At 35.6% G+C, this 23,102-nt stretch overlaps 1 protein-coding gene across 2 annotated transcripts in view; it reads right to left on the reverse strand.

The window, feature by feature from the left end:
* Positions 1-23,102, reverse strand: part of THNSL2 (threonine synthase like 2) — a 557,708-nt gene that overhangs the window by 41,938 nt on the left and 492,668 nt on the right. For both annotated transcript variants that reach the window (XM_044062109.1, XM_044062108.1), the window contains one exon: positions 2,925-3,076. In XM_044062109.1, the coding sequence (XP_043918044.1) occupies positions 2,925-3,076 (152 nt within the window). The remainder of the gene's footprint in view (positions 1-2,924; positions 3,077-23,102) is intronic.

Below are 23,102 nucleotides of genomic sequence, written 5' to 3' on the forward strand. Positions count from 1 at the left end.
TCCTCATTATTATTCGGTTACTTTACATTATTATATGGTAGATCAGAAACATTTGACACACTGACACAATGATTTAAAATGACCATGTGCACATTGGTAGCCAGAGTCGATAAAAGATCAGCAATCAGAATCGGTGCATTTAAAGTGAAAATACAAATTTCTCTGCTTAAAATATTGTCCCAGTGCAATGTTGTGGATCACCCAAGAAATTTAATCAAGCAATTTCTTGATTTTGATAATTGATGTGATCCACATAAGTCCAGTAATGCTCTAAAAAGGAAACTATGCTTGATTCGTGTACCCTAGTAGTTTCCATAATACAAGCTGCCTATAGACTCCCATTGCAGTGGTAGCTGTTGTACATAAAATGCTGACATTGTTGTGATGTTGTACTGTGGTAGCTGTTGTACATAAAATGCTGACATTGTTGTGATGTTGTACTGTGGTAGCTGTTGTACATAAAATGCTGACATTGTTGTGATGTTGTACTGTGGTAGCTGTTGTACATAAAATGCTGACATTGTTGTGATGTTGTACTGTGGTAGCTGTTGTACATAAAATGCTGACATTGTTGTGATGTTGTACTGTGGTAGCTGTTGTACATAAAATGCTGACATTGTTGTGATGTTGTACTGTGGTAGCTGTTGTACATAAAATGCTGACATTGTTGTGATGTTGTACTGTGGTAGCTGTTGTACATAAAATGCTGACATTGTTGTGATGTTGTACTGTGGTAGCTGTTGTACATAAAATGCTGACATTGTTGTGATGTTGTACTGTGGTAGCTGTTGTACATAAAATGCTGACATTGTTGTGATGTTGTACTGTGGTAGCTGTTGTACATAAAATGCTGACATTGTTGTGATGTTGTACTGTGGTAGCTGTTGTATATAAAATGCTGACATTGTTGTGATGTTGTACTGTGGTAGCTGTTGTACATAAAATGCTGACATTGTTGTGATGTTGTACTGTGGTAGCTGTTGTACATAAAATGCTGACATTGTTGTGATGTTGTACTGTGGTAGCTGTTGTACATAAAATGCTGACATTGTTGTGATGTTGTACTGTGGTAGCTGTTGTACATAAAATGCTGACATTGTTGTGATGTTGTACTTTTAGAACATTCAGATAATGAGATACAGACATTTGCGACTATACCTACCCCCACTTCAAAAATCTCTTAACCCTGGAGATGTGGGCCATGCAGTACTCCTCCTCAATTCAAGCAAGACACGCTTTCTGACATAAATACATGGCCCTTATTCTTCTTGATACTTTATAATCTGTTATTACTAGTGTTTCAGCCATTATAGACCACAATAGCACTGGAACATGCCTGCCAAGCAGATTATGCTGTTTATGAATATCAAAGTTAGTTAGAAAAATGCAAACTGATGACATGTCTATGGCTGAAGAATGAAAGTAAATATAAAATAAATGTGGAGAGAATTTGTTTATTTCCATAAAGTGGTATTGAAGAAATAATGTCCTATGTTTTGAATGACATATTTAAGGACTTTTTGAAGATCTCAAAATGCAGGTTTATTTTAATCTAAGTAAAATACAGGAATAAAGTTCATTAAACAGTTATTAACAGCTCCTAGGTCAGTCAGATATAACAAAAAATGATCATATTGTTGTAGTGGCACCATGGGTTCTGTGGCAAGGTCAGTGTAGGAAAACACTTTATAAAAATACATGAAAAAATGCTGAAGGTATTCAACAAATTATGAATTATTTACAAGTATTGCAATATTTTCCTAAGGGAGTGACAGTATTTTATTTTAATTATCTACTGCCATATGTTATTCAGTTATCTGTTGATTTGAAATTGGAAAATGATTTTATGTTTTCAGAAACCACCATTGTTTACTTTTTCTGCAAGTGATGTGGGATATTTTACATCTACATGAACTACCTCCAACTAAAGTAGGTAGGGCCTTAACAAAGGATGGTTAATTGATACAGTCAGGAATTCAGCATCCTCTTAAGCTGTATTGCAATGTCAGTGATGGAAAATAAATTTAAGCACCTGGTGTGAGAAAGCAACTATAGTCATCTGATATTCCAACACCAAAGGGCACGAGTGACACATACTGAGACAGTGATGCTGCCGTATCCTTCCTGTCAAACTTTTCTGCATGCACGATGGCTTGCGGAATAGATGATTTTCTGAATGCAGTGGTTTTCTTATCATCAGACTGTTGCATAGGCCCGTGTTTGATGATATTTCCTCTACCCTTTGTCAACATTTAAGTATTGGACTCCTATGAACCTGGAGTTACATCTTGGTTCTTGTGCCTGGTATCATCCCCAAACAAGATACTTGCACTGGATGTGACATTTTTATGCAGCCAGTTTTCTGATTGAGTTACCTAATAGCCCAGGTAATTTCTAAGCTATGTTTTTAAACTGCTGATATAGAACAAAGCACTTTTGAGGATCTTAAGTCATTAGTTTACTTCAGCCCTTCTTCTACCCAACTGGAATTTAAAGGCCAGCTCATAATCCTGTTGTTTGTATAGATTGCATCACCCAGATCCTCATTTTCCACTCCTGATACAGATTCCTCTCATTACCAGCATATTGACTGGCTGCCGTACTAGAGTTCCAGATTACAAAGTAGCAGATGGATAAAAGACCTTCAGTGATTAATGATTCCTTAATGGTTAATGATTTCTTTGTTTATTTGCTGAATTTATAATTTAATGCAATGCTATGAAGATAATATATGTATAATTAATGTTTTTGGCAGTGTCTTTTTTGCACAAATGTATTACCAATCTTTCAAAATTCAATAAAATCATTTGAGAAAAATGAAAAAAAAAGGACTTAAACATGATACATCATTTCTTCGCATATTATAGAAACTGAAAGTCAGCAAACCATTTCACTCCGTTCTGTTTTAAAAGTGAAAGCCTCACCTCTTGCTGATGATGTCTGATTGTCTGTAGTGGTAGGTAACTGCTACAGCAGTGTGAGGACACAGCAGATAGTGGTTCTCATCCCAGCAATGTCTAATTGTATGGATAACGTCTGCATCTGACACTGTGCATGAGGTTACATTATCTTTTATCTGATAAAGAAAACAAAGAAATCATCCTTGATGCTATCATTAAACTTTGTGTGTGCATGTTTTATGGATTCATTCATATATATATATATATATATATATATATATATATATATATATATATATATACGGTTCCCATTCAGAAGCCTGAAACATCATAAGCCTGAAAATCAAAATCCTGAAACCAAAAGCCTGAAAATTCAGAATCCTGAAAACTCAAAATCCTGAAAGCCCAAAATCCTGAAAGACCAAAATCCTGAAACTCAAAATCCTGAAAACACAAATAATGCTAATATGTCACTATAAAGACACTAATATCTACCAACTGACCCTGACCCTAACCTAACCTAAGGTCCTCCACTATCACACACTCACCTGACCGGCGCCCTAACCCTAACTCACTTAAACCGCCCCTAACCCCAATATTTGTCACTATTGCATACATGCCTAACCTGCGCCCTAACCCTAACTCACTTAAACCGCCCCTAACCTTAAATAAAACCAACGCACACTTACCTGACCCCAACGCATGACCTAACACCACAGGGCTAACAATAGCAAAGCCACAATGACATCAGTATGTCTATTTTGTGTTTTCAGGATTTTGAGTTTCAGGATTTTGGTCTTTCAGGATTTTGGGCTTTCAGGATTTTGAGTTTTCAGGATTCTGAATTTTCAGGCTTTTGGTTTCAGGATTTTGATTTTCAGGCTTATGATGTTTCAGGCTTCTGAATGGGAACCATATATACGCATTCATATTTTCCAAAACTTTAAGTAAAGAAAACAGCAAGGTCTAATGAAGTAATATAACTAATTCCTGGCAACATTTTGGGACTATATGACAGAAGTACAAAGACACATCTTTGATGCAGGCATTATATTTCTAGCGTGGCTTATTTTACCTAATTAAATTAAATGTTTTTGGGGAGAAGTGCAAAGAGAAAAGATAAAGCCAATCATACATAAATATTTATATATATCTGTCTATCTATCTATCTATCTATCTATCTATAAGTTTAATATGTAAATTCAACAATGATCGCAGCACTGGGTGATTAAAAAATGGTCAGCCGTTCACACATACTATATACTCAGTTGAAACACAGTCAAACACACACAGAGGTTACATATTATCACCACATAACACATGCACACGCAAGCACAAAACACACACTATAGAACAGACAAAAACAGAATCACTTACAGTGTATTTAACGCTTAAAATTGTATAAGATTCCCATCTGTTATGGATTTAAATATCAATATTAAAAAAACTTTTTTCTCGCTTCTATATAAGGAAGTATGTATTTATATTTTTATAGTCATTCACAGGACAAACCTTGAATAGTTTCATTCTCCTGGTTCACTGTTTTTATATGCTCTGTTGTGCCTATGTGCTTTTTTTCTTGCATGGGTACTATAAAAGCATCCATATTCTATTTGTTCCTAATCACTTGTTTCCTTACTTAACTAATTTAACAGTGCAGGTTTCTTCCCCTGAAAATAATTTCTATATCCATTCAATACATCTACAAAATATTAACTTATTTCCTAGCATTATGCAAACTCAGTGTAGGTTTTGCCCCTTTCATCACCATATTATTTAGTATGTCCTCAACCAGACAGTTCCTGGTTCTGAATTTAGAAAAGCTGTTTATACAGGCTTCCAAACTATCTAATTTTATTGCGACCACTTCTATAATTTTATTCAATGCAATCTTTGCAGCTTTTAGCATCTTTCTGAAATCTTAGGCCTTTGGCAGTCTTAACATCATCACTATTATCTGTATTCCCACCTTGAATAACTTAAATTCCCATGGTGTAAAGAGAAAACAGACAAAATCCCAAAGTGATCACTGTGGTATTTATTTGCCTATTTAGGTATTTTACCCTGCTTATGTCCAGTCATCAAATACCATCTCAGTCAAGCATTTCTTTATCATGGCAATGGCATTCTTACTTGTGCCCATGGTATATACCTCCTGCCAAATAACCATTTTATAAGTTAGTGTTTTTTCTTGGTTGGATTACTCTCAGCTTCCAAGATAGCTGAATCTCAAGAGACGTTTGAAAATGGTCATGAACGTGATATTAATTTGAATCTATCTACACATTCAGTGCAATGTGAGCTGGTGAATTTATCTCAAACTTTCAAAATGTTAATATCTCAAGCAAAGTCAGTACTCAACCAGAAGGTGCAGGTTTTGCAATCCCGGGCTTCAGATAAAGCGGAGGACTTGCGTATTGATAGTGAAAATGAGAGTGATGTCAGTGTGGTGGCTGGCATATCTTATTGCAAAGATTCACTCTGAAGTGTTGTTAGTGTTTTGGTGAAATCTATTTACTGCAAACAGTGGCCGCACCACAACTGAGAATATTCTGTCTAATATGGAAATAGCAGGTATGACTTGCAACTCAAATATTTATGAATTGGAAAGCATGCTAATGAAGTTAAAATTCTTTACACTATAATAATTTTTATTTAGAACACTGGGTCCTGAAATTTGACAAGTTCTTATGGGTCTAAGGTTGTACAAGTTTTCAGTAGGCATTCCCGGTAATGATAACATTTGTAAGGATCTTGTTGAATTGTTTAACAACACAGATGTTGCAGCACTTAAATTGCATATTGGTCACAATAAAGAAAAGATAGAAATTTTGACTAAGCAAGCATGTCATCTTGATCAACGTATCAAGGAAAATGTGGCGTTTTACAAATATAAGGTTTCATATGATGGGATAGGTGCCAAGACTGAAAGGCACATTTCTACTATACTGAATAAAAATATAAGACACTTGCCAGATATGTTGAAGCTTATAAAAAGAGCAATGCCTATGTTCTTAATGACAAACAGATGTTTATTAACTTAGGCCCATTGTACAGTGATAGAGACAATGTTAATTTTTCAGTAGCAATGGTTTTTGACACTGATTCATCACAGATATTGACTGGTGAAGATTTTCCTTTTTTGCCTAGGAGATCTGACAGGCTAGTACAAAGAACAGCAAATAACTCACCCATTGCAGACAATGTTATCAGCAGTGAGGTCAGCAGCCCAGCCAGAGCTATATCATTGGCTCCTTTTTCACAGAAGCTTCCCTTCATCAAATATAGGGGGAAAACATCAGGCAAGGACTATCACAAAGGCATGAGTTGAGGCAGAGGAAGTCGATGCTAGAATAGATTTGTCCTATTCACAATTTAAGTAAGAAAGTGCTCACAGATTCTTGAGCAAAGTATGTTCATTTATACCATATGCATGTGCCAGTTTAATCAATATTGTGTTGGATTTAAAACTGTATACCAGAAAGCTTATGCTGCATTATATTTTGCATGGTGTTAAAATGTTTGACATTGATTCTTCAAATATTAAGAAAAATAGTTCTTGCAGTACAATACTTAATATTCTGTGTAATTTTCATACATCTGTGAGAATGATTTTAGAAATTTATTAGCAAATAAACCTTCTAGGGGAGTATTTAATTTATCACACTCAGAAACAGTGGCATTCAATTATCTACAGAAATGAGACTCTAATTGTATCATGAACTCAGATAAAGGCAATGATGTGGACAAAGAAATGTATGTGGATGCAATGTAAAGTCATCTTTCAGACAATCGTTACACTATTGTTTCTAAATCATTTATTACTGTTAATATATTATCATAGATAACTGTTGTTGATTTATTCAGTCAAGGATATATCAATTCATCTACTTTATGAGTTTTTAGTGAACAATTAGCTATGTTTAGGAAAAAAAATGGTATACCAAAAATTCATAAAAACAATAATAAGCCTCCCTTTAGGCCTATATTATCAGCTAGTTTTAATAAAACAGAATTTCTAGCTGTTTATTTAGATCATTTTTTAAATCTTGTCATGCACTGTTTTAAGTTTTATTTAAACTATTTGCAGAAGTTGCTTGACTTTACTTAAAGAAAACTGGATCAGGGCAGATCTTAGCCACTTGATGTAGTATCATTATACACTTCAGACAAACAGGATGTAGACATACAATTTGTCAAACAATATATAGGTAATTTTACTGATTTTTATAATGTTAAGATTAATACTATGTCTTTTATTGGAAGTGATATTGAGTAACTACTGTTTCACTTTTCAAGAAGTTATATATACCAGCAAATAAGAGACATAGCAATGGGTGCCAGAATGGCTCTATCATTCGCAAATATGGTAATGTGCTGATGGGAAGAACAATTTCTGAATTAATAATGCAGTTTTAAATATGTCACCTTTTAAAGGAGATATATTGAGCATGTGTTTTTTATATGGGAAGGAACTCAAGATCAGTCTTTGTCATGATGTTTACCTTAAGTGATATTGGCAATACAGTTAATTATTTTGATCTAGTCATCACTTTGGAAAGGTTAGTAGGTGTTTCATTTTGAAAGAAACATTTTTAGGAATGATACTTTTTTAAATAATTATGCAGTCAGCATCTCTATCGCAGTGAAGTGGAATGTAATTATGGGCAATTTATCAGACTAAGTAGATAGGTTTGTAGTAATGACAATTTTAAGTATTTATTTTAAAACAGTTATTTTTAGAGAGAAGGCATTTTGTTGAAAAAATAGACAAAACTATAAATAAAGTGACTAACAACAGAACGGTTAAATTTCAACCTATTTTAGCACAAGTTTTTTTCCAAAAATTCAACAGTAACTAATTCACATTCCATGTGTAGAGTTTTTCCTGTTCCAAAATATGCAGATGTTAACGATATAAGACATTTTGAGCAATAATGAGAAAATAATAATTCGTAATCAAGAACTAACATAATAGGCGAGAGGCTTACGTTTACATAAAAAAGATCCCGTAATTTAAAAGCACCTATGAAAAGGGAATGTTCTGGAAATTATACATCTCCATGGAACATATTTTTGTTATAACTGTAAATATTGTAGATACATAAATACATGGCATACTGTAATTTTAAGGCACAATAACAAAAGAAATCAATGTGAACTGTAAATATTCTTGTAGGTCTATATGCGTGGTCTATTTGGCCAATTGTAATTCCTGTGAGAGCATTCATGTGGATAAGACCACCAGAATACGCTCGCAGAGCATGTATGAGCATGTTCTGGCCATAAAAAATAAAGATATTAGTAATGCATTAGCCAATAATGCCCTAAGTTGTAGAGACTTCAAAAAGCTCATGTTTCCTGATACTGATCAACTGATAGGTAATTTATTCAAAAAAGATTATAATAATATGAGTGCAGTGAAGTTAAATGACAGATTACTTTAGCTGCAGATAATGTGTCAAGGCTGAATGTCTAATTTATAACAAACAAAACTAGATAGCTTTGAGGGAATGTCTTTTTTAATATTAATGATTTGCATGTAGCAATCTCTGAATATGGCCCGGCATGAATGTGCAGACACATAGAACAATGTTGCAAGTTATGGAAGTTTTCATTTCTTAAGCTGTTCAAAAGTTTGTGCTTTGTAGTTTTCTTCCTGATCAGTTCTAAGCATATAAGGTGATGATTTAGAAAGGTATACGTAACTAATAACATTGCTTATTGTTAGTGAAGTATGTGCTGGACATTCATTTCACAATGCAGCGATCCCCTTCACCCTTCCACCAACCTCGAGTCTGACTAGGGCGTGGTACCTGAAAGAATTCAGCCATGCTGTACAAGCAGTTACATTTCTGAAAAGAAAGGACTTTGCCATTTAACTAGCACACTTGAAAATACTTCCTGGCCTACATGAACTGTCTGCATGTGATTTCAGTTGTACCTAAGTTAATGCAATAATAAATGAATGTATGGAAATTCAAGAATTTCTTTCTTCTGTCTAGACAGATAGAAAACTAGTTGCTACAGTACTTATGCAGGGTTATACTTGTGCTTTATATATATATATATATATATATATATATATATATACACATACATATAGATATATCAGTTCTTAATCAAAAATCATTTCCATTATGTAATACTTATAATTGCCAGTGTTTTTTTGTACCTTATCTTAGCTATCGTTTTGGAAGTATAAAACCAGAATATTATATTTTCCCTCACTGTTGCATCAAGGATATACTTTCTTTTTTGGGGGGGTTGCATAAATACATCTAGCTATGTGGCTGATGAGCATTTTATATAGTGGAAGTTACAAGGTGTACCAGAGGAGAGTAGGTGGGTAGAGATTACACTGTATTGATGTGTTAACTGTAATGTATAAGACTCCAGTTTGTTTTATCTGAATATTTTTACATATCAGCTTAACTGAGCAAATCTCTGGGTTCCAGCAGCATACTAATAAAGTGGTGGATGTGCTACATATATATGTATGTGTGTGCATACACACACACACACACACACACACACACACACACACACACACATATATATATATATGGTTCCCATTCAGAAGCCTGAAACATCATAAGCCTGAAAATCAAAATCCTGAAACCAAAAGCCTGAAAATTCAGAATCCTGAAAACTCAAAATCCTGAAAGCCCAAAATCCTGAAAGACCAAAATCCTGAAACTCAAAATCCTGAAAACACAAAATAGACATACTGATGTCATTGTGGCTTTGCTATTGTTAGCCCTGTGGTGTTAGGTCATGCGTTGGGGTCAGGTAAGTGTGTGGTTGGTTTTATTTTAGGGTTAGGCGGTTTAAGTGAGTTAGGGTTAGGCGCAGGTTAGGCATGTATGCAATAGTGACAAATATTGGGGTTAGGGGCGGTTTAAGTGAGTTAGGTTTAGGGCGGGTCAGGTGAGTGTGCGATAGTGATGGACCTTAGGGTTAGGGTTAGGGTCAGGGTCAGTTGGTAGATATTAGTGTCTTTATAGTGACATATTAGCATTATTTGTGTTTTCAGGATTTTGAGTTTCAGGATTTTGGTCTTTCAGGATTTTGGGCTTTCAGGATTTTGAGTTTTCAGGATTCTGAATTTTCAGGCTTTTGGTTTCAGGATTTTGATTTTCAGGCTTATGATGTTTCAGGCTTCTGAATGGGAACCATATATATATATATATATTTATATATACACACACACACACACACACACACACACACATATACATATATAGATAGATAGATATACACATTTTTAGTCTGCTATGTCTCCAAGATATGTGGTGGATGTCTTCTAGAATTATTACTGATGTGTGCAAAATTTTGGAAGAGAATGACATGTATGACTGTACGGGACTTGCACAGGGCATGGGAAAGTCTGCACTGTGTGTTCAATTATGGGAGTTTGTGTCACCTAACGTTTTTTAGAGCATGGAAGGCACACATGGTCATTGTTGTGCATTCTGAATGATGATTACATCCAAAATATTTTGTGTATGACTGTGGCCTTTTTTCTTTTCTTTAATATACAGTAACTATTCAAAGCAAGGAATCAATGCAGATAAAGGATAACAATATCCTTATGGCAGCCCTAAGTACATATTGGAAACATCTATTTGGTAAAGGGGGGCCCAAAGAGGCTAAGAAAATAGAATCCTGGTATCAAGTTGCCCTTAACATTAATACAGTAGTTGTCAGAAACTGCACGTTAACACAGTTTAAGAAAAGGGCAAATAATATGGTAGGATGTGCTAGAAGCAAGGCAAGGCAGAATGCAATTGCCCATATGATTATGGGGTAGGGGGCTCTAACAATTATCCAGTTAATGCCACATAAATATCTTCTCTCTGTCCATGGGGCTAGAGGTAATGATGGCCCTGGAATAATCAGAGGGATGTGGCTACTGGCTGTTACCAACATCTATAACAACACTCGTTTGCTCATGAAGGCTGGTTTAAAACCAGTACCATATATTAATATAGAGACTTGAATGCAGACAACAAATGATTACATTAAACAAATAATTGCTAATTTTAGGTGAACCTCCTACTTCAGCACAGAATAGCATTGAAGGCATTGTGCATGGTAAGTGTGCTCCATACCCCCTTAATAAACACACAGTAGTGTATGCTAATTCATAAAAAAACTGCAGTGGTGGTGCTGCGGTAGTGTTGTCGCCTCACAGTAAGACGCTGTCCAGTTCGATTCTCAGCTAGAGCGTCTTCTGTGTGGAGACATGTGTGAATGGGCGTACTTTCATTGAAGGTTGTGCATCAGGGCTGGCAACTCGGCACGTAAAAATCTACTGCCAATCATTAGCGGACCAGAGTTCCGCTGTGGTGACCCCTAACCAGGAAAAGCCAAAAGACACAACAACAACAACAAGTGTATGCTAATTCATAATTAATGATTTTAAGTATTTTATTTACATTGTTAGCATCAGAAACAAACAGTTCTACCATATCAATGAATTTGGGGGCTATTAACAGCAGACTGGCTGTTGGTGATAATGATAGTAAAAACATAGTTACATTTATAAGGCAGCATGAGGAAAATGGCACACAGTCCCCAAGTATAATGGTAGGATCTCACACTCCACAACACATTACTAACTCTGCAGGGTGGAACAGTGTACCTCAAAGTCAAGCAAATGCTGACATTGCACTCAGGCTTATACAAGACGGACAACCGTGCACCTCTACACCAGTATCTCCAAACCCAGATGAACATTTTGATGATGATGACAGGCATTCAGTGGTAATATTATCTACAGTGATACCTTAACAAATGGGAGACAGGCACAGATATTTTTTTCAACTAACTCAGGAAACACAAAAGGCATTTGCTGCTCAGCAGCAAATGTGCCGTGACACTGTTAGTGCTCAGAGTACTGCCACAGAGATTCAGCTGGAAAAGGTCAGCCCTCCAGGGCATGAGTGAGGATTTCCAGCACTACTTCAAAATGGCAGAGACTAGGGATAATGCCCTGATCACAGTAATACATAGTATGATGGCACATCAAGCATCTGTGTCAGCCTCTAATTTTACATTAATTAGGACTTACCAGACTTAAGTAGGTGCTACTGTTGGTAGGAGAAGAGGAATGGGTGCTGTCTGGACTTGTGAGGGCAGATTACATGACACTCCAAGTGCTTCTCATGAAATTAATGTAAATATTTGGGGAGGATAATCATAACAGATTTCATGCAGTCTACATCAAGTTCATCTACAACTACTGGAACATCTAATTTCAGGTCCTGATCACTTTCATGAAGCACTGTCAGATAAGTGCCTGCAGAGTCATGTTCATGAATTAGGTCAAGACCTCAAACTAACTCAGTATACAGCTCTCATGACAACCTCTCTTCAAAATCACTTCCATCGTCATTTAGCCTTACTCTTAGGAGATGTATATGACTCATTTGATCTTAGACTACTGTGAATTAACTTTGACAGTTCTGTTACTTACAATTTCACCTTCATAAAGATTGTTGAATGGATTAAGTAGAAGGGAAACATATCCTACCTAAAGAAATGGAAGGTTGGTCACTTCATAACTGTATGCATTACATCTTTGTAATAATACTAGTTTGAACCTCAGGGAACTGGTGAAAGAGATCTGTATGACATATCATTACAGTCACTAACACCAGTCACTCTATGCATTAACATTCCATCAGATAACAGTTGCCTACATTTGAAAAGTATTAGTACACAACTTTTCATGGAAACATAGTAATGAGAAAATTGCTGCCACTTCATACTCACCACTGCACGAATGATATTTTTTGTCATTGAAATTACAAATTACTGTGTATTACAAATTAAAAATAATGTGATGTGAAGTACCTCAGCAAACATACTTTGATCTGATAATAAATTGAAAAAGATGAACAAATTATATGTTTTCATTCAAATACAATTTATGGCATCATCAAATATTGAAATAACTGCTTTTATTAATTATACTAAATTATGACAGTCACTACTTAAATACTTATTTACACAACTTCTAAGGAAGTTTTTTTGCAAAACAGTTGACACATGTGATTGTTACTTATATGATGCTTTATGACATCACTGAATAGGAGTCAGTTAGCACCCAAGCAAGAGTTCTACAGACAATAGTATGAGTAAATGTTATGAAAAAAAAATAAGATGACAGAAAATGTCAGCTGAATGGTGACAGCTGACCATGCACCACACAGCACAGCCCACAGATATCACTCATGCATTAAATATGCTTTTTTTACAATAAAGGAACCCCAGACCTGAATGCCATGAACTAAATGCCTTTTTACCTGTGCAGCCATATGCTGTATATGAGCCTGCTGCACAGGGTCACTTACTACTGCTGCCAGCTTGACATCATTAGCTGCAGTGGGGCTGGGACTGGGAGCTACAGTGATAGCATGGGTTACTTCACCATTGGACCAGCACACGATAATATCATGCAGAATGCAACACGCAGTAAACATTCTACATGCAGTCACTAGGTCATACTGGCGAACACCCCCAGACCTATCCAGGCACCTGAAATGGCTCTTCAGGAGGCTGAAGACCCTCTCGGTGACAACATAGGCCTGGAACAGGGATGTGTTGTAACTCTCCACTGCAGCTCCACTTGAATTTCTCACTGGAGTCATGAGTCATGGCTCCAGTGGATATACATCATCAGAAAAACAGGGTAAAATATATATACACAGAGAGAGAGAAAAGGGGACACACAAACACAACAAAAGAAAAAGTGTTTTAGTATTCAACAATACATTTTGCCATGAATAGCAACTTAAATATAGTATGAAAAAGAAGTATCTTTCATCTTACCAACAAGATGACTACTGGGCATCCTGCCATGCAGGAAGAGGCAGTAGAGTGAGCTAGTGTACCAGATATGGGAATCATGAGTACTGCTAAGATGGTTGGCAGAGTCATTGGTGATGCATTCCCATGTATCACACACTACCTAGTAATTGATTGAATGGTAGACCTTCCTATTGTGGTACCATTCCCTCTGTGGACAAAAAGGGGCCCAACATGGGTGCAATCTATCACACTTAATACCTTAGGAAAATGTACCATCCCATAACAGACACACATAGTCCTGAGTCTGACCTGTGGTGACACTAGGAAATAGTTGCACTGATCCACACATGCCAAGAGTACAACCAGGAAATGCTGCAGTGTCCTTGAGGCAGAAGCCTGTGATATCCCCAACATGTCCCCAGTCTGTCTCTGGAAGGTCCCAGTGGAAAGTATATTGAGGGCTATATATACCTTACTGTCCACAGGAATAGGTAGTCCATGCAGTCTTCCAATATCCATATTGGGGTGATGCATACCCACTAAGACCCTTATAATGTCACTGTTCACTCTGAAGCTGTCAAGTATATCCAGATTATTAAAGTTATCATGAGTTACCTTCTGCCTATATTTCCACCTTCCTAGGTAGTGACCATCACTGGGTGCAAGCCATTTTGGTTTGACCAAGACAAGTAACTCACACCTAGAAATAGCAAGGCTAGCGGCAAGTCACAGCATTTTCATGTATTGCAAAGTAGATAGACTTGGTGACTCTCCACTTTTAGAACCTATCTACTGATGGTGCAGTAAACTGGGAAAATTCCAGTATGAATCACAAACATGTGATATAATGCATAAGTATACAGTGAGTTACATCATATCTCATGTTAATCTCATTATAACTTAATTTGCATAAGCCTATTCACAGCCTTCACGAGTTCATATAAGTGGTCTCTATAAACTACAGCTTGGCTGAGCTCATTCACAGACAGTACAAATAGCCATAACATGTCTATATAATGGCTATGAATGCCATCCTTCATTTATAAAATGCTAATCCAGTCTTAACTTTGTCAGAATGTTGATGAAATTTGTTGTCATAAGTAATAACACACAAGAAGAGGTGGCATATTCTAGGCTTTCATTTTATAAACAAATCATGTTAAATTTTCATAAATCATTACCCACAAGCATATGAAGTTGTTATACAATTTTACAGTGGGAATTTGCAGTCACAGTATCACTCGTCTTGTATATTGAAATAAGATGATGAGGTTTGGGTGTTCGTTTAAATTGTTTATTGCACACAAACACATCAGGATGGATGACTGAAACATAAAACCTAAATGAACTGACTGATTGCTACACACATACATGCTTTCTCTTCAGATGTTCACTCAAAATGGCACTCTTGTTTGTATGTGTTCAGTACTTATATGCACATGCCCATAGACTGGAATGGCTCTTAAAGGTACAACACACACACTGATTTGCATCCTCCCTCTTTGACTATTCTGTCATGCAAACAAAAATGACAATTGGATGAGCATGCAAATTATATAGACATATACAAACAATACCAATCATGTCCAGGTTGCTGTGTATCCGGGACTAGGTCTTCAGATATGACCTGACCTTGTAATTTAATAATCATAACTGAGTTAAGCAACAGGGACAGTCACTTGGGAATGTTCTGCTTCAGTATTTTCAGGGGTATTTTCAAGAACAGGAACAGATGATGAAATGTTCTCTGGAACAGGAACATTAGACAAATCACTCTGAGAATTAGTCTCCATTACAGGCAAGATGCTGTAACAGTGGCTTGAACACTAATAGCAAATGTTTCCAATTCCGCCTGAATTCCATCTCTTGCGACTCAATTATGTATGATCTCAGTTCCTCACACAAATGTTTCACAAGTCCTATTTAGTTCAAATCCTTTTGCTATCTGCATCCTCACTATCTCTCCTTCTTTTAATGGATTCAGAGGCTTGCTGTTTTTGTCATAGTAGGACTTTTGCGACTAACACTTCTTTAGGAGTTGAACTTTTACTGCTTTATTTTTTTAGCACTCGGAATCAACAAATTCTTACTGACTGGTAGTGTGGCTCTGGTATGTCTTGACATAAGTCTCTGAGCATGTGAACCAAGTAAATTGTCACAAGAAATGTTTCTGAGATTAAGCAAATTAAGAAAACCTTCAGTGTTGCCTCTTTTGGATTTCTCCACCATCTGTTTTGCACTTTAAACTGCACATTCAGCCAAGCCATTAGATTGTGGGTATTCAGGACTACTAGCAGCATAAACAAAGTCCCATGTTTCACCATATCTTTTGAACTGTTGACTTGTAAATTGTGCATCATTGTTAGAAATGACTGTGCAGACTACCATGGACAGAAAAATGTCTCTTCAACTTCGTAATGACAGCACTAGAAGTTAGGTAAGGTAGGTCAATCTTGAACCAGTTTGAATAAGAGTCTACTAACACCAAGTAATGTTGATCATTCCACTTGAAAATATCTGCAGCTACTGTCGACCAAGGTAGTTTAGGAATCTGGTTTAGCTTAAGTGGTCCGTTTTGTTGATGCGGTTTAGTACGATTGTAAACAGAATAAGCTGAGAGTTCCTTCTCAATATGTTTTGACATAGAAGGTCAAAATACTAGTCCTCTCACCCTTCTTTTGGTAGAATCAGTTCCTGGGTGGCAACAATATAAGATTTTAATATATTCATGTTGTAAGGATTTTGGAATAATCAATTTTGGACCTTTCATGATGATACCATCTTCCTTCAAAATCTCGTCTCTGTAAGGGAAATACTGCTGCACATCTACTGATGAACAAGATTGCTTTGATGGCCATCCTCAGCTGATAAAATAGTCAGTCTTCTAGAGAACTGGCTCTGAAGCTGTGTGAGTTCTAAGCTCACCAAGATGTGTAGAAGAAAAACATTTTCACTTGCATGACTTCAAAATCAGGTTTCTCATTTTCATGCTGTTCAGTGTTTTTTTCTAGGTGATCTGGATAAAGTATCAGCAAGATTAAGAAGATTGCCTTTTGTGTAAACCAAGTGGAAACTGTACTTTTGCAATTTTAACATAATGCATTGAAATCTCACAAGAGCTGTGTGCATTGGCTTTTTCAAAATAGTGACCAAAGGTTGGTGGTCAGTCTCGATTTGAATAGGTCGGCCATAAATATAATCATGGAACTTTGAACATGCAAACACAATTACCAAGAGCTCTTTTTCTATTTGAGCATACTGCATCTCAGTTTTTGTTAGATTTCTGGATGTACAGGCTACTGGTCTGCCCTCTTAAAGAATGACTGCACCAAGACCAAACTTTGAAATATCACAAGAAGGAATTATTGATTTGCAAACATCAAAATATCTTAAAGTGGGTAGCCTGGCAATTTTCTGTTAGAGGACATCAAATGCTCTTTTGTGTTGTGCTGACCAGGGCCAGGTTACATCTTTGTGTGGTCAGCTCTGTTAACAGTGCTGAAATCTCACTCAGACCTGGAGTGAACTTGCCCAAATAGTTAACCATGTGAAGAAAATGTTGTAAGGAGGTGACATTGTCCGGAGCTGGCATCTCAAGAATTGCAGTTTGCTTGGTAGGATCTTGCAGCCTGAATTTACATTTCTGAGGATTCAGTTTAAGATTCACTTTATGAGCACGTTTCAGAACTTTCTTGAGGTTTCTATCATGTTCGACGTCACCATTGCCTCCTATAAGAAAATCATCTACTATTATAGCACAGGGATAGCCAGAAAAAAATTGCTCCATCTCACGTTGAAAGACTTCACTGCAGAATTTATCCCAAGTGGCATTCTCAAAAATCTGTATCTTCCAAATGGTGTACTGAAAGTAGTTAGCAATGAAGATTTTTGATCAAGCAAAATTTGCCAATATGAAATTTTTGCATCTAAGACAGAAAAAACAGTTGCATTTGGCATAAGGATAGCAACTTCTTCAACTGCACGCATTGAATGATAAGGTCATTTTCGTGCTTTGTTCATATCTCTTGGATCAATACATATTTTAATATTATCTGAGCTTTTCTTATGAGCTACCACCACGGAGGATACCCATTCAGTTGGTTCTTCTACTGGACAAATTATTCCTAGGTGTACTATTCTGTCTAGTTCAGCTTTGACTCTGCCTTAACAGGCAACTGGAACTTTCTGTGCTGGTCTAATGACTGGGCTTACCTTGTAGTCTAACTTCACGGAGTATACAACTGGGAGTTTGCCTAACTTGTCTTCAAAAATATCAGCATAGTCAGAAAAAATAGTTTATGTGAAATTTTCATTGTTACACATGCTTATATGGTAGTCTTCTTTATTAAATGAAAGCAGTCCCATTTTCAAACTGTCCTTGAGGCCTATGACTGCACATGTTTCTCAACTAAGTAAAATTGCAAGTCATAGCTGTTCCCAGCAGAATAACATAAAATCACTACTGAGCCTTCAGTTTGAATTTTTTCACCACCATAAGCAACAAGGTTCGCACATTTTTACAGATCAAGTTTCTCACTAGCTTTTATTTTAGCAAACATTTCTGCTGATATAACATTGTACCAGTATCAGATATGAGCTCTACAGGTCTCACATTAATCAGACAGTACAAAATACTTCACTCTTTGCCCACAAATCTACTGCGTTGACTGTTTCACCAGGCACAGACACACCATCAACATAAAAAGTAGGGTCGCAGCTTTCTAATTGATCAGCTTGGCTCTTTGAATGCTCTTTTTTAATAAAAGAATGTGCCCCTTTAGATTTACAGAGCCTTTTGAAATGATTCCACTTTTTACATGTGTGGCACTGCTGACCAAAAGCTAAGCACTTGTCTTGCTTGGGCTCATGGCTACCTCCACAATTACAACAGTTGACTATGAGGCTTGTCACATGTTTTGCTGAGTCACCCCCCTGCTTTACTGAGTGTACCCTGGGTTTCACTGTAGCTGCTCTAGGTTTTACTGAAGCAACCACAACCTTAGGACTCTATCTTTTAAACTTGTGCTGTATACTATCAACATTAGCACTGAAAGGCACTGCAAGCATGCTTTTCTCATTCTAAGCATATTTGTGTGCTTTTCTGTGAGCTCGTATAGCTGACAAATCTCTTTGGCCTTATTCAAAGCTAAATCACTGTTTCAAAGTAAAATATTTCTTACTGCATCATTTTAATACCACACACAAGTCTGTCTTTTATCAACTCATCTCTTAGATCACCATATCTGCACGTTTTTGCCTTATTTCTCAAGTCAGTTATACATGCTGCAAAAGATTCACCAGGCTTTTGATCTCTTGTGTAAAATATGTGCCTTTCCATTGTAATATCAAATTCAACATAATTAGGTGATTACAATGTAGCTCTATACAAACTTTTGTTTTTTGAGGTATGTTTCATTTTCTATTTTACCTGTCTGCTACAACAACAACAAAAAAAACACTGCTGATATTACAATGACTATCATTCTTTGTTTTGTATTCTTATCTTGTTCACATTTTGTTCTGTACATCTTAATTATCTGTAATTGCATTACTACTGCTTTTTGAATTGTGTTGTGATTAATTATTAACTATGTTAAAATCTCTGGAGGTTTTCTCCTCATGTCTCCACTGAAAATGGACCTCTGGCTCAGTTAGACCAACCCAGTTAACAAATGTCAAATAAATAAATAAATAAACCAATACAGAAATAAATAATATTCATTTGGGGGTTGCACATTTTTCTAAGTTTACATTTTAAGCACCACGTTTCAGCCGGTACCACAATGTGATGGTCTTCCCCTCCCCGGCATACATAACAGGTGCATACACATATGAATTCTCTCTTTCAATGGCTTCTGAACCAGCTAGATTATGCAGAATAAGTGCTTTTGTATGTGTGTTGTTATCAGAAAAAGCAGCCTGTATGAAAATATTGTACTCTTGCTCAATCGCCAATTTTCTACAACATTATTATCAAACACAAGTGGTTCAGGTCTCCAAAATCCCTCTGCAATGCCAACAAACAGTAGTAAAGACCTGCCCCTTATAAGCATGTCCAAATATACACCAGGTACTTGAAAAATATTCCACTATACAACAATCTCTTCAAAATAACTGTTTTCTGCAAAATAACTGTACAGTAATATTGCATACACTTGCCAACACGTTGTACACTTTGGATACTTCAAATAGCTTTAGTTAATATAAAAAGAAGCACATAGTGAAAACATATGGTTGTTTAACTTTTTTATACATTTTATGTGATTTGGAAGTTATTTTAAACATTTTTGTAAGCGTTGTGTGTACGCATGAATATGTGCCAGTTTCAAACATTTAGTTTAATTAGAAATTCATTTTGAAAGTTTTGAATGCTTCATTTTATATTTGTTGCATAAAAAATCATTTAAATGAGTTTCAGTACCTGGAATTATCTTTCTGACCTGTTTGCGAGTCATTTATCCTTTGGATGATTATTGTTTAATTTTGGATCCCATTCTGACACCATGTCACTTGTCTTCTGTATTCAAATAAGACAATGAGGCTTGGGTGTTCATTTAAGTTGTTTATTATGCACAAACACATCAGGATGAATGACTGAAACATAAAATCTAAACAAACTAACTACTTCACTGATTGCTACACACATACATGCTTTCACTCTGGCTGCTCACTCAAAATGTCACTCTTACTTGCACATGCTCAGTACTTATATGCACATGCCCATAGAATGGAATGGCTCTTAAAGGTACAACACACACTCTGATCTACACATGGTATTTCTAAATGATGCCCATCAACACATCCATCCCAGACAGAATAGTCAAAAATATATATTTTGATAGTAAAGTAGTATACATTTTGCATAGTTTTGAGACTGAGTGTGGTTTAGATGGTGAGTTAAAAAGAAATCAGATGATTGTTTTTCTCATAAACAGAACAGTTTTGAGTATAGAAATACAGATGATTATAGTTAGAATAGATGCATATCTGGATAGTAGACATTTCTCCAAACAGAACTGGTGACTGGAAAATTAGTAGAGATATGAAAGTCACAAACTCTCAATGAGCTCATTAAATTAAACTGATTGAATTTAATTATTACCTTGTTTGTATAATATATTACACACAATATGTTACAAGTATGAAAATTAAATTCAACAAAGATACTAAGTTATAAAGGACAGTTTTAAATTAGCCACATTATCCTTGGAGAGAAAAGACAGTGAAATATTAATAATATCCAGTGTATGGGCATAATCATGTAGAATATCTTGACTTCATTCAAAACAGTTGTGAATTTAAGTGAATATTTAGGTAGTTCTGTAATGTAGAAACCTCTCTCTATCTTGTCTCATAATATTTTACTTGTTAATTTCGAGGCTGTCTAGATCTTTGAATTTGTTTCATAAATACATTTCTATATTTATTTTACACTTCTACTAAAAGGCAGATTTACAGATAAGGAAAGCACTAAATATCACGCGAAACAATGCCAGTTTGTTTGATAAATTATGTAAGTCACTTAATAGTATGTCTGAATCAAAACTAATAAAATACATAATTTTACAATCTTCCAAAATATGGGGATTCTGTTTCAATTTATAGTAATTGGAAACTTGAAGATAAATTTCCATCCTTTGGATGAAATGTTAAACTGAGATCTCATCTGCATCAGTTGTGGTCACTCGGGGGATGTATAAGGTTATAGCCAAACATTCCTGGTAGAAGCAAATAGCAATTTACATCAGAAAATAAATGTATTGCATCATTAACACATGGCTTCCACAGCACATATCAAAAAGAGTAGGTGATGCTCCCTAATACTCTAGCTATATTTTCCTTAGTTGCATAAAATACCACAGTGGGTCTCCCCTGAAAAGAGATCACTAGCCTAATGCGACTAACCCAGACAAAAAGGATAAATAAATACATTTCAAGATCTAAGCTAATAGCTGAATAATTAGAAAAGTATATAGTGTGAAGTATAATACAATTAAAAATATGAATACTGAGAAATGAAAAGGATCTCAGTTGTAGATCAGGACATATGTGCAGGGAAAATGTATTTAACCTGCTTCTTTTATGATCTAGCAGTGTGAATGGTTCTTCATCTCATATGACTTCATTAAATCATGAATACATTCCCATAGAGATGGAAGATAAAGGAGTCATCTTTCTTTTCTTCCAGCGCTATAGGCAATGATGTCATTCCTATCCCCTGCAGTAATATGTAGTGGGTTTAAAAGTTTAGTTGTCAAAGAAAATTAGATTTTTACATGGAAACTATATATTTATCCTAATGGGACATTTCAAGGTTGGAATATGGATAATTATATAACAGAAGAACCTGGCATTTGGACATGTTTCAGAATCATCAATAATGTAAATAAATGTTTTATTAATTCCTTTGGAAATACCTGTACTACTCTTCAAAATCCCAGCAGAAATAAAGCAATTTGTTTATTTTTATTTGTTTAATTCTAGTGATCTAACTGCAGATATGTTAACGTTATCAATATTATCTGAGAAGGGTTAAAATAAAGTAGATGAAACCTTACATTTCTAAGACGTATATATTTCATATTTGGAACCAGCTGAGATAAAACTGCCCATGTATATGATTATTAGAATAAAAAAGTAAACAATCTATAAAAACATGACTGGGACCTAATTATGTGCTCCAGAAGTCTGCCAACAAAATATTTAATGAAATATGAAAAATATTGGCAAAAAGATACTGTTACTGTGGTTACTGTGATTGATAAAATTCAGTTTAATACTTAAAACCTAAAGAACACTACCACTATAAAATAGCTTGTCTGAAGAGTTTGCCATTTAGACTTCTTTAGTAACCCTGTGGTTCCAACTATATGAACATTTGTTTGAAAATTGAGGACATGATTAGAGTTTATCAAAAGCCATAGGCTCTACCATACCTCTCAATCTCTTAGTGCAAGAAATCTGGACAAAGTCTTACATAATCAGGGAACAAAGGACCAAGAATATAGACAAAGTTTAAATATTGCTCTCATAAACTTAGAAAGTTGCTAGAATAACACAATTTGTCTTGATATGGATTTTTCTGAAGGATATGAAGTCTATAACTCAAATGTATGTCATCATTTAGTTACTTTAATCCTCAGCTTATCCCAGTTATTTGCCTGAAAACAACAAATTTTATGAAGGGCAGACCAAAAATATGAGGCAAAAATCTGGACTTTCTGTGAAAATGTGGACATTTGAGAGGTATGGGATCCACTCACTGGAAATTAAAAGTGCAAACTTCCTGAACTCCATTGGAAGGAATACAAAATTGAGCTCTATGTTAATTAAAATAATATATCATTTTTAGGGGGGAAGATGAATTAGGTTTTCATACACGTA

The sequence above is a fragment of the Protopterus annectens genome, chromosome 2.part1 (genome assembly GCF_019279795.1).
Source record: "Protopterus annectens isolate FY-2018-M chromosome 2.part1, PAN1.0, whole genome shotgun sequence".
NCBI classification, from domain to species: Eukaryota; Metazoa; Chordata; order Ceratodontiformes; family Protopteridae; genus Protopterus; species Protopterus annectens.